The following is an 11,587-nucleotide window of genomic DNA, read 5'->3' on the forward strand; positions in this document are numbered from 1 at the left end:
GCACTTACACTTATAAGTGATAACTGATGGTGTCAGAGTTGCCTTAATCCAGCAACATAGCATCGTATCCTATGTTCCCTGCATTTTATGTATCTGCTTCAGTCTTAGCATTTAATATCTGGAATTTTGAATGAGCTAATAAATATATATAGCAGTGATTAAGTCCGTTCATTTTTATCTTGTCTAATCTTTTTTTTCTTTTGAGAGGTTTTTGCTGTAGGGCGCATGTGCTTCCTGGAGAGAGAGAGAAAGAGAGAAATCAGCCCCCTGGCGTGTGGCTACGCCGTAATCCCTTCTCCACTCACCTCTTGGGATTTTGGGCATGCATGCACATGTGCCCAGTGCACGTTTTAAGCTACTGGGCTTTGAACCAGGTTGAATACATCAGAGTCCTGTGACAACCATTACTCCGTCTGCTGGTCCCATATTGGCTAATCTTACCTGTTCTTTATGTTTTTTTTCTCCTAAGGCCAGGCTGGCAGTGCTAGATAATCTAGCATTAATTAATGTGAATGATAGGGATTGAAGATTATATGATATGTACACAACTACTAAAGGATTGGGCAGAAAATCATCTTTTCTGGTTTTTCCCTCTAGCCTTTTCAGAGAAGTTGATGTTGATAATGTTTCTTAAAATACTTAGGGTTGGGCCAGCAGGTGGCATGGTGGTTAAAGCACTAGACTTCCACATGGCTGACCATAGTTTGAAAAATCCTGGGACCTGTAAGCTCGCTCTCGCTCTCTCTCTCTCTCTCTCTCTCTCTCTCTCACGAGTACGTGTGCCTTGTAGCAATTTTTAAAATAATAATAATAAAATTAAATTCAAAAGAAAACACTTCGAGTTAACCCTCAGCCTATGGGAGATGCTATTAAATAATGTAGTGTATAAGCACAGGAAGTCAGGCTCATGCATCATGGCTGCATGCTGTGCCCATAATAGCTGTAAATCTAGTTTAAAGTACTAAATCACAGCCAGTTGTATGGTAGTCACAAAGAGCCTAACACCAGATCCTCCTTCCTTACCTCCATAGTTGTAGTTGGCATGTTCCTGGTTGATATAAATGAACAGTGAATTTCTATGAATACAGTAATGAATCTAGGTGGAAATCACCATTCATTGCTGGATCATTTGTAATAGATGGATCAAGCTTATAGTATCTGAATCCATTAGGCAACTCCTCCACCTCAATTTTGTATTTTGACAGGTTTTAAAGATACAGAAAAAAACTACAAACATATACCTGTTTATCTGTCCTTCAGTTACTGGGTCATCAGAAAAGTCATAATGCTTTTTTGCACAGAAAAATACATATATTTCATAGTTTTTTGTATTTTGCCTCATTTGTCTTACTTGTGTGTGTGTATAAATAAATTTTCTTCTTGAATTGTATGAAAATAAGTTACAGAATCAGTTATGTCACAATTTCACGATCAGTTTAACCTTTTTAAGACATTCTGTGCAAGTACAGTGCCGTTATACCACTTAGTAAATTGAACATAGAGCTGGCCCCATAGCCTAGTGGTTAAAGGAGCCAGATCCCACATGGCCCACTGGTTCAAATCCTAGCCCTGTGGCTTGAAAAACACACAACACACATGCATGCTTTCTTGCCCCCAATCCCAATGGGATAGAAAAATAGAGGAGAGGGGATTGCAGTGTGATCGCACCCCATTGGTCAAGGTCCCTAACAACACTCATGTTTTTTCTGGCTAATCCATGCACTCTCTAGCAGTTAAAAAAAAAAAAAAATTAACATTGATAGAATACTTTTATCTAAATAGATTTCCATATTCATGTTTTATCCACTTGTCCCTAATATTTTTACAACTGTTTTTCCAGTATCCACTCTAGAATCACACATCATTTAGTAATGTCATTTGTAAGTCCTTTAATCTAGAGGTATTTCTGGGCCGTCTTAACTTTATAACACTAATGGTTTTGAATAGTTTAGCTGATTTATTTAGCAATGCACTCTCAGTGTAGACTTAACTGATTGTCTTCTCATGATCTAAGTGATCAAACCTTTGTTGTTATAAAAAGCAAAAGCCTTCATAGGGAAATATTTAACATGAAAACAGAAAGCAGGGATGTACCTCATGCACACGATGCCCAGTTTCATCAATTGCCAGTGTGTGGCTGACTTTGTTTCGTATATACCTGCACATCTACATATGGCAGATCCTAGGCTTTGTAATTTATCTTTTCGTCTGGAAATACGCCCATCTTTAGCTCTAAAGAGTAAGGACTATACAATTTTAAACTTCCACACTAAATATCACAACAAAGAAACAGTCTTTCTGATGGAAGTACATCAAGCTACTGTGAAATATTCTTGCCAAAAACTTATACTTTGGGACCAGCAGTTAGCGTAATGGCTATGTCACTGTACTCCCACGTAGTCAACCGCGGTTCGAGTCCTGGACCTGGTGGCTTAAACTCACGCTGGGCATGCGCACGTGCGTGCCCCAGATCCCAAGAGGAGAATGGAGGAGAAGGGATTGCGGCGTGGCCATCTCCTCTGGGGGTGATTTCTTGCTTTCTATCTCTCTGTCTCTCTGTCCTTCTGGCGAGCGCACGTGCCCTATAGTGAAAACCTCTCCCCCCCCCAAAAAAAAGAAAGAAAAACTTGTACTTTGGTCTGCTAACTGTCTAGATATAACTAATAGTTTACTAGAAATACAGAGGTGAGAGGAGTAGGTTAAATAATACAGTGGAGGTATGTCAGCAACATTCGGAGTATAGGGTCTCCATGAGAAATGATATAAAAATGACAGAATATATAAAATGAAAAGGAGAACCTGTAGAATGAAAAAGATTTGAGATACATCAACCAAAAGAGTATTCTCTTTCTGGATCCTGATTTGAACAAACTAATAAAAATGATTAAGAAAAGACAGAAGAGCCAGTAGGTAACATTGTGGTTGAGGCACTGGTCTCCCACATGGCCAACCACGGTTCAAGTCCTGGACCTAGTGGCTCAAAAACATAATGAATAGGTAAATAAATAGTGTTTTTTTTTTCTTAAATAATTATTTTTTATTAACTTTATTTATTTTATTTTGACCAGAGGGGGCCAGAGAGAGAGAAAGAAAGTGAGAAAGCAAGCCGCCAGGTCCAGGACTCGAACTGCTTTCAGCCAAGTGGGAATCCAGCACCCTTAACCACCATGCCACCTGCTGGCTCCATTTTTTAAACTTTATTTAATTTTACTTTAGTTTGTTTATTTGCTTGCTTGTTTATTTATTTTTTAGATTTATTTATTTTTATTTGACCACAGAGGGACAGAGTGTGGGTGGGGGGACAGCGAAAAAGCAAGCTGCCAGGTCTAGGACTCTAACCGAGGTTGGCCATGTGGTCCAGTGCCCTTAACTACCACTCCACCTGCTGACCCCAATAGATAATATTTAAAAAAAAGAAAAGAGTGTCAGTTTGGGTGATTTGAGTGCAGGCTCGTGCTATGAAAACTGTTTTAAGTTTTTAAGCTGTTAAAATGGTGTCATAGTTCTAATTCTTTGAAAGTCCTCACCTACTAGAGATATGTACTGAAACATTATGCATTAAATGATACCTAGAATTTGTTTGAGAGTAACGTGGGGATTGGTCTGGAGTTGATCAAGTTCATCATTTTGAAACTGGGTGGTGGGTACTGGATGGTCATCATACTCTACACTGTTATATGTGCTTAAAACTTAACAAAATGAAGGGTTTTTATTATATTTTTAAGGTGGGGTTAATGGTAAGTCTATTTCATAAACTTGTAATGCATATACTGTTGTTTATTGCTATTAAATTGTCCCAATATTAGCCTTCACTAGAACAATGAAATGTGACCACAGACTATTGTATTATTTTAAAAATTCTTTGTAAACAAAATATTACTCTCCACTTCTTTTTAAGGTAATGAGCATGGTGTCAGGATTTGCACCATTAATTTCTGCAGGTATTTTTTCAGCCACTCTTTCTTCAGCATTGGCATCCCTTGTGAGCGCTCCCAAAATATTTCAGGCAAGTATTTTCATATTATGGGGCTTATTGAAGGGGAGGTGAAACATTCGGAGGCAGGAAAGAAAGAGCAGTGAGAATTAGAAACTTGGGTTCTGTTCTTGATTTACCTGTCATAACTGTAAGCAAATCTGTCGTTTTTGATGTATTTTATTTAATGTTGCATTTCTTCATTAGGCTCTATGTAAGGACAACATCTACCCAGCTTTCCAGATGTTTGCCAAAGGCTATGGGAAAAATAATGAACCTCTTCGTGGCTACATCTTAACATTCTTAATTGCACTTGGATTCATCTTAATTGGTTAGTTATATAAATGATGAATTAATGTTAATTTTGGTGCATTTATAATATTAGCTCTAAACTTTGTATTTAATTATTATCAGATATTTCTGTTTGGTATACTAAATTTATTTCTATCAAACAAAAGACTGCTTATAAAGTACTGCAAATAATAACACTGGGTATATATTTACTAAAATGGTTACCATCAGTAAGTCCTCATTAGAGCTCGAAGGAACTTTTTTTTTTTTATGGGGCCAGCAGGTAGTGTGGTGGTTGAAGCACTGGATTCCCACATGGCCAACCACGGGACCTGGAGGCTTGCTTTCTCACTTTCTCTCTCTCTCTCTCTCCAAATTAAAATATAATAGTTATGATAATAAATAAAGTAATTCTTACAAAAATGTATAGCATATGGAGAAGGATTTCAGTGTCCAGTGAAAGCACCTCTGTCCCAACTATATTTTGCCTCTTTCATCTCATCACAAATGAACTAATGGTTCTTCTACTGGTAAAGAAAATACCGTTCTCTTAAGTTTAAAAGAATTTTGTCTCGGGACAAGCAGGTGGAATGGCATTTAAGGTACTGGACACACTCCCACATGGCTGGCCATGGTTCAAGTCCCAGACCTGGTAACTTGCTTTCTCACTTTCTTTCTCCTAAAATTAAAAAAAAAAAGTGAATGAATAAATAAAATTAAATAATTCTTAAAAAAAAGAAATTTGCCTCAAGTTAATTGACATTAAATGTCTGAGGATACCACCGAGTTTCTTGGGGGCCGTATGGAAAATAACTGTCTCATAATGCTGGTAGAGGTGTATTTGGTGTAGCTGCTCTTGGCAAACAAGTTGGCAATACCTAGTAAAGTTTTCCATGATCCAGAAGTTCTCTTTTCCGGTAAGTTACTCTAGAGAAACTTTCATATTTACCTAAGAGCTATATGGAAGAGTGCTTTGAGAATCGTTAATTACAATAGTGAAAAATGGAAGCAACATAAATCAATAGAGGAGTGAAATTGTAGAATAAATAATGTACAACAGTGTAAAACAATCCAAAAAAGGAAATGTTTGGTTTTCGTCAGCAATGTAGATGAATTTCAAACATAATAAATATAAAAGATAAATTACAGGGCTGCTACCTTGCGCAGTGGTTAAGTGCTACGCATAGGAAGCTGGAATCCCACATGGTCAACTATGGTTAGAATACTGGCCCTATAGCTTGAAAAGCACTCCAGGTGCAGGTGCATGCATGCCCCGAATTGTAATGTAAAGGAGAATTAGGGAGAAGGGATTGTGTTGTAACCATGCCCCTGGGGAGTGCTTTCTGTCTCTCCCTTCTTTTTTTCTCTCTGCACACATGCTCCCTCTGGTCATTGAATTTAAAGAGCCAGCTTACAGAATGATGCATGTAATATGATATTATTTATAACTTTCAGATCATCGAGACAGTACTATATAGTGCTTATGGATTCTGTTTCACATGAACAGAACTGTGTAATGTGATTTGAAAGAATATACCAAGTTTGGAATAGTGAGTATAAGGGAACTTCAGCTGCATTCATAAGATTTGATTTCTGAAAAGTAAAGTAGATAAAGCATACATAGCAAAATATAAGTAATTATTTCATGTGGATGGTAGATATAGGAGGGAAGAAAGAAGCGAGAAAGCAAGGTTTCGAATAACAATTTTTAAAAGCCTAAAATAAACATTGTCTAGTATGTCAGTTAAATGTACCTCGTATTTCTTTTACAGCTGAACTGAATGTTATTGCTCCAATTATCTCCAATTTCTTCCTTGCATCATATGCTTTGATCAACTTTTCAGTATTCCATGCATCACTTGCAAAATCTCCAGGTAATTTTACATTTTTAAAAAGTTTTGCAAATGAATGTTTTTGATTTCAGAGTAAATAAAACTTTGACCCATTTTAAAAGATAGTATGTGTATGGTTAACACATTAATGCTGGTCTCCCTTTACTGTTAAATCAGGTCTTCAAAGATCTCTTTATTAGAAAGTAATAATATTCTGCTCCTTGTCTTCAGAGCACTAAGCATTTATCTAATTTTAATTAACACTGTGAAATAATTGCTTTACTGTTTTTTAAAATTATTTTGGGGGTCTGCAGATGGCATGGTGCTAAAGGCGCTGGATTCCCCCTACATGTTTGACTGCGGGTTGAGTCCCAGACCACCTGGCAGCTTGCTTTTTCTCTCTCTCTGTCTCTCTCTGGTCAATTTAAAAAATAATAATTATCAGAATAACATAATGGAATTGAGTAAATAATTCTTTAAAAATTATTTTTTGCTATTTAGCTCATTACTTTTCAGTGTAAAGAACATTATGATGATATAGGTAGCCCATTCAGTACTGTTTTTAACATTGTAAATGTGGTAGAATTCTAACATAGGGTCTTAAAAACATTTATAGTGGCTTTTACTATAAACTGACAATAGTTGGAAATCAGGGAAGGATCCGAAGGAACAAAAGCATGTTTCCTTCTAAGGATCTGTAAATCCTTCAGAACAGAAAAGATAAAGTATGGGAACTTAAAGCACAGACATTTTAGCATCAGTTTTTACTTTAAAAAATGATATGAATTTTATTGAAATAATTTTTAAAAATTTGAGACTTTGATGTGGACTATCCATCAAAGAAAATAAAAATACCTGATATTCAACTTATTTTTTTTTTTTTAGAGAGAGATTTTTGCTACAGGGCCTGTATATTTACTGGAGAGACAGAGAAACAGAAAGTGAGAAATCATGCCCAGGACCAATGGCCATGCAGGAATCCCTTCTTTTTTATTCTCCTCTCAGGATTTTCTGTGTATGTGCACGTGCTCGTGTGCACACACACACACACACACACATATCTCAGTGTGAGTCCCAAGTCCCCAGGTCCAAGACTCAAACCACAATCAATAATGTGGGAGTCCAGCAATGTAACCATTACACCATCTGCTGGCCCCAATAGTCAACATTTTTTCGAGTAAATTCATAAATACTTCAATAAATGGAAAGGTATGTGTTTCTATTTTAAAAATTAGCTTTTCTAGCAACTGGTTGAGTTTGTAATGATTTTCATGAACATTTTGTTTGCAATTTTTCCAGCTTTTTAAAATTTATATATGTATGGTTATGATTGTTAGGTGTATGCACTCTCTGAGAGAGAAGGAAAGTGAGAAATCACCCCCTCGGGGAGGTGGCCATGCCTCAATCCCTGATCTTCCGTTCTCCTCTTGGGATTTTGGGCATGCAAACACATGACCAACATGACTTCCAAGCTGCTGAATCAGGGACTTGAACCACAGAGTTGGTCATATGGGGGATTCAGCTGCCTTAATCTCCTTCCCACCTGCTGGCACTTGTTTGTAATTTTTTAATGTATTACTTGAATACAGTGGTAGCTCATGCTCCAAAACAGAAAATAAAGATATATTGCTAAGGAGTCCACTAGACACCTTCCTTTAAAAAAAAAAAAATTATTTTATGGGACCAGCAGTTAGCGTAATGGCTATGTCGCTGGACTCCCACGTAGTTGACTGCGGTTCGCGTCCCCCACCTGATGGCTTAAAAGTCACACCAGGCGTGTGTGCATGCATGCTCAAGATCCTGAGAGGAGAAGGGAGGAGAAGGGATTGCGGCGTGGCCATCCCCCCGGGGGGTGATTTTTCGCTTTCTATCTCTCTCTTTCTCTCTGTCTGTCTGGCAAGCGCACGCGCCCTATTGCAAAACCCTCTTCAAAAAAAAATTATTTTATTTAACTGTATTTATTCATTTATTTATTTATTTCAACTTGACCAGAGAGTGAGAGAGGGAGACAGAGAGAGAGAGAGAGAGAGAAACAGAATGCAAGCCGCCAGGTCTGGCCCTCAAACCATAGTCAGCCATGTGGGAGTCCAGATGCCCTTATCCACATGTCACCTGCTGGCCCTGAAGCCTTCCTTTTTTTAAGCCTTTTGTAGTTTTAAATACAGAATAGTTTTTTTTAGAATAGTTTTTTTTTTTTTTCTTTTTAAAATAACTTATTGACTACAGAACTAGTAAGATACAGGAATTTGAAAGTATAGGTGTTCCCTGTTCATGACCACCGAGAATTGTAAAAATCAGTTGTGATCAATAACAGTTTTTGACTTTATTATTAGCTACTAGGCTTATTAAATGCTTAGAAGTTTTCTCAGTACCAGCCCTAAATTAGAAAGTTTTGTGCATAGATCTGTTCCATTGTATAAAGCAGATGATGAAATACCTGAGCGACTTTTATTTCTCTACTTATTCATCTTTGGTAGGATGGCGTCCTGCATTCAAATACTACAACATGTGGATATCACTTATTGGAGCAATTCTTTGTTGCATAGTGATGTTTGTCATTAATTGGTGGGCTGCATTGCTAACGTATGTCATAGTCCTTGGACTGTATATTTATGTTACCTACAAAAAACCAGGTCAGTAGCCACTTTTTTTTTTTTTTTGGTATTTTTCACTTTGGTACTTTGTTACTTTTGATATTTAAGCATCATCTTTTATATATTTGAAGGAATTTCATGTAAAACTCAAAATAACTCATTTCCAAATACATTTAGCTTTTGTTGTTCTTTTCCAGATACGTGTAGTTTTAATGAAACAGTCAGTTCTGGACTTTTCTATTTCAGTGGAATTCCATTCTTACCCATAGATTGAATTTAATTATATTAAAAGACAAATAATAAATGCATATAATTAAACTTCTGTTACACTGAATGTATTTCAAAGTTATTCTTTGAAAGGATTCATAATCATAATGTAGACGCTATTAGCCTAATCAAACATTAATATCTGTTGTAGTCCCAGAACTATAGTAAATACTAAGAAATTCACATGACACTTTAAGACTTATATCCTTGTCACTAGGTTTCTGTGTAGTGGAGAAAATTGGGCAAATATGTTTTAAGTGGAAAAGAATGATTCCCTAGTATGTGTCCTATTGATAATGGCTAGATATCTCCATAAGATGATTCTGCTCGGGTTTATTAGGAGTGATCTAGTATTCTGTATTGTAATCTGTAACACAGAAGAAAGATGTGCTGAGAAAGGTTTGAAAAGTGTGGGCCTAATAGAATAGATTAGGAAGAGATTACAAGAGTAGTTGCAAAGCAATAATTTTGTTCTTGTCCTATTTATTTATTCTTTGGGAAGAAGGATGGGATGTGAGTGCACACCCAACAGAGTCTTGATGCTGTGATCACCCCGAGCTCTCAGGCAGCTCCAGACTGTGGTGTCCTGCCTTCTCAGGGAAGTCTCCAGAAGGAAAAAGGTTTTCCTATGTGGTCCCTGGTCAGCCTTGCAGAACATTGCATTTTATTGCTGCGCCACTGCCTGGCACCTCCAATGTAATAGCTTTGAACAATGAGGAAACATTTTGTAATCAGATATGAAATGATAAGGGTTTAGATTATAGAGTCGTGGATCTAGAAATGAAATGGACACAGCAGCTATTGTTTTAATCATTTTAGGAAACAATTATTTCTCTGACTTGGTATGTCTGTACATGAACAAATATCTGAAATTATTTGATATCTAAGCTGTTTATGCAATAAGAAATGAAAATTTCCTGTCCAAATAATCTGAATAGTTAGGTACTATAAATAGGGCTTCTTAACTTTAAAGAGCTACTTCTCCTTCCCTTTAAACCTTTGGCTTTGTAAGCAATAATTTTTTTTTTAAGCAATAATTTTTTTGTTCATTTGTGAAATAGTCTCTTAAGCTATCTGCCCAGTATACCTACAACTCCATCAGCTCTTTTCTAAGTTAATACATTTTCTCTAAATCAGATTATAGTGCAGATTATTCTAGTCTTATTATCGAAAGTTGCATGTACTATAAGTTTATTTTAGCAATCGACTTTTTAAATATGAAAGCATTGTTTGTTTCTCTAAATTGCTTATTGATTGGTTATGCTGCATGAACACTGTCCTCCTGCAGATGTGAACTGGGGATCCTCTACTCAAGCCCTGACTTACCTGAATGCACTGCAGCATTCAATCCGTCTTTCAGGAGTGGAAGACCATGTGAAAAACTTCAGGTAGGTGATAAGGTGACATGGAAACATTTTCTCTTCGCTGGTTAGTCAGCTGTTAAATTATGTTCAATAACACTTTATATACTGGTGGTTCATAAGAAGTTCTTGGAAAGCAGAGAATATTGTTTTTGTTTTGGTTTGACTTGGACCATTTAATTATTTGAAGACAAACTTGTACAAAGAGAAGAACAATCATCTACCATGGGAAAATGTTATGAAAATTTTGGAGGTCTCTCATTTGACGAGTATAAAGTGAACCTCTTTTTCTCCTCTGGGGCCACTGAAATTCTGTTAAACTAAGTGTGAAAGATTTTTGACATGCCTATTTTATAATTTTACTAAGACATTACATTTTTTCATGTTGGTTTCTTATCAGCTACTTGGAAACCAGTTGTAGTTATAGAAAAAGAGCTTTGAAATAATTTTTATTACTATTTCCCCATGAAATGACTTTGACTATACTTTATAATAGTTTATTAATCATTATGTAATTAACAGTTTATCATATCAAGATGACTGATAAACTATTCCTTAATTTCATGTTTCTAATAATTGAAATTCGGTTATTAAAGCAGTATTATTAATATATACTTCTTTATATCAAGAAATACTATTATAGATTTTTAGAAATTATAATTTTTAGTTAAATGTAGGCTTGCTTTTTTTTTTTTTTAAGTTTATTTTTCTTTTTTTAAGAAAGAGATTTTTGCTAGAGGGCATGGGTGCTCACTGGAGAGACAGCAAGCGAGAAATCACTCCTCAGGGGATGACCACACTGCAATCCCTTCTCCTCTCAGAATCTTGGGCATGCATGCACACATGTCCGGTGTGAGTTTTAAGCTGCTGGGTCCAGGATTCAAACCGCAGTTGCCTATGTGGGAGTCCAGCACATTATACATTAAGCCATCTACTGGTCCCAAGTTAATTTTTTTTTAAATGAGAGAGATACAGAAAGGCAAGTACCCTCCACAGGTCTCATTCCATGATCCCTCCTCATCCTTCCCAGCCAGCTAGAAACTTGAGGATATGCATCCAGGTTAACTGGGGAGCCAACCCCCCTGGCTTCCCATATAAGTCAGTATCATTGGAGCTGTGTGTTAGCTTCTGTGTCACTGAGCTGGCCCCAAGCTTGTCTTTTGTTTTTAAATAGATCCTCAAGTAATAATTCTTTTTTTTTTTAAGAATTATTTACTTAATTTTACTTATTATTATTATTTTCTAATTTTACCAGAGAGAGAAGGGAAA

The 11,587-nt window shown here is 36.4% G+C and overlaps 1 protein-coding gene across 1 annotated transcript in view; it reads left to right on the forward strand.

The window, feature by feature from the left end:
* SLC12A2 (solute carrier family 12 member 2) overlaps positions 1–11,587 on the forward strand; it is a gene marked incomplete at its 5' end in the record, with an annotated part of 120,987 nt that overhangs the window by 77,246 nt on the left and 32,154 nt on the right. Inside the window, 5 exon segments of the mRNA XM_006157414.2 lie at positions 3,899–4,006; positions 4,181–4,304; positions 6,037–6,138; positions 8,574–8,729; positions 10,246–10,345. Of these exon segments, the coding sequence (XP_006157476.2) occupies positions 3,899–4,006; positions 4,181–4,304; positions 6,037–6,138; positions 8,574–8,729; positions 10,246–10,345 (590 nt within the window).

The sequence above is a fragment of the Tupaia chinensis genome, unplaced genomic scaffold, assembly GCF_000334495.1.
Source record: "Tupaia chinensis unplaced genomic scaffold, TupChi_1.0 Scaffold000541_1, whole genome shotgun sequence".
In the NCBI taxonomy this organism is placed as follows: domain Eukaryota; kingdom Metazoa; phylum Chordata; class Mammalia; order Scandentia; family Tupaiidae; genus Tupaia; species Tupaia belangeri.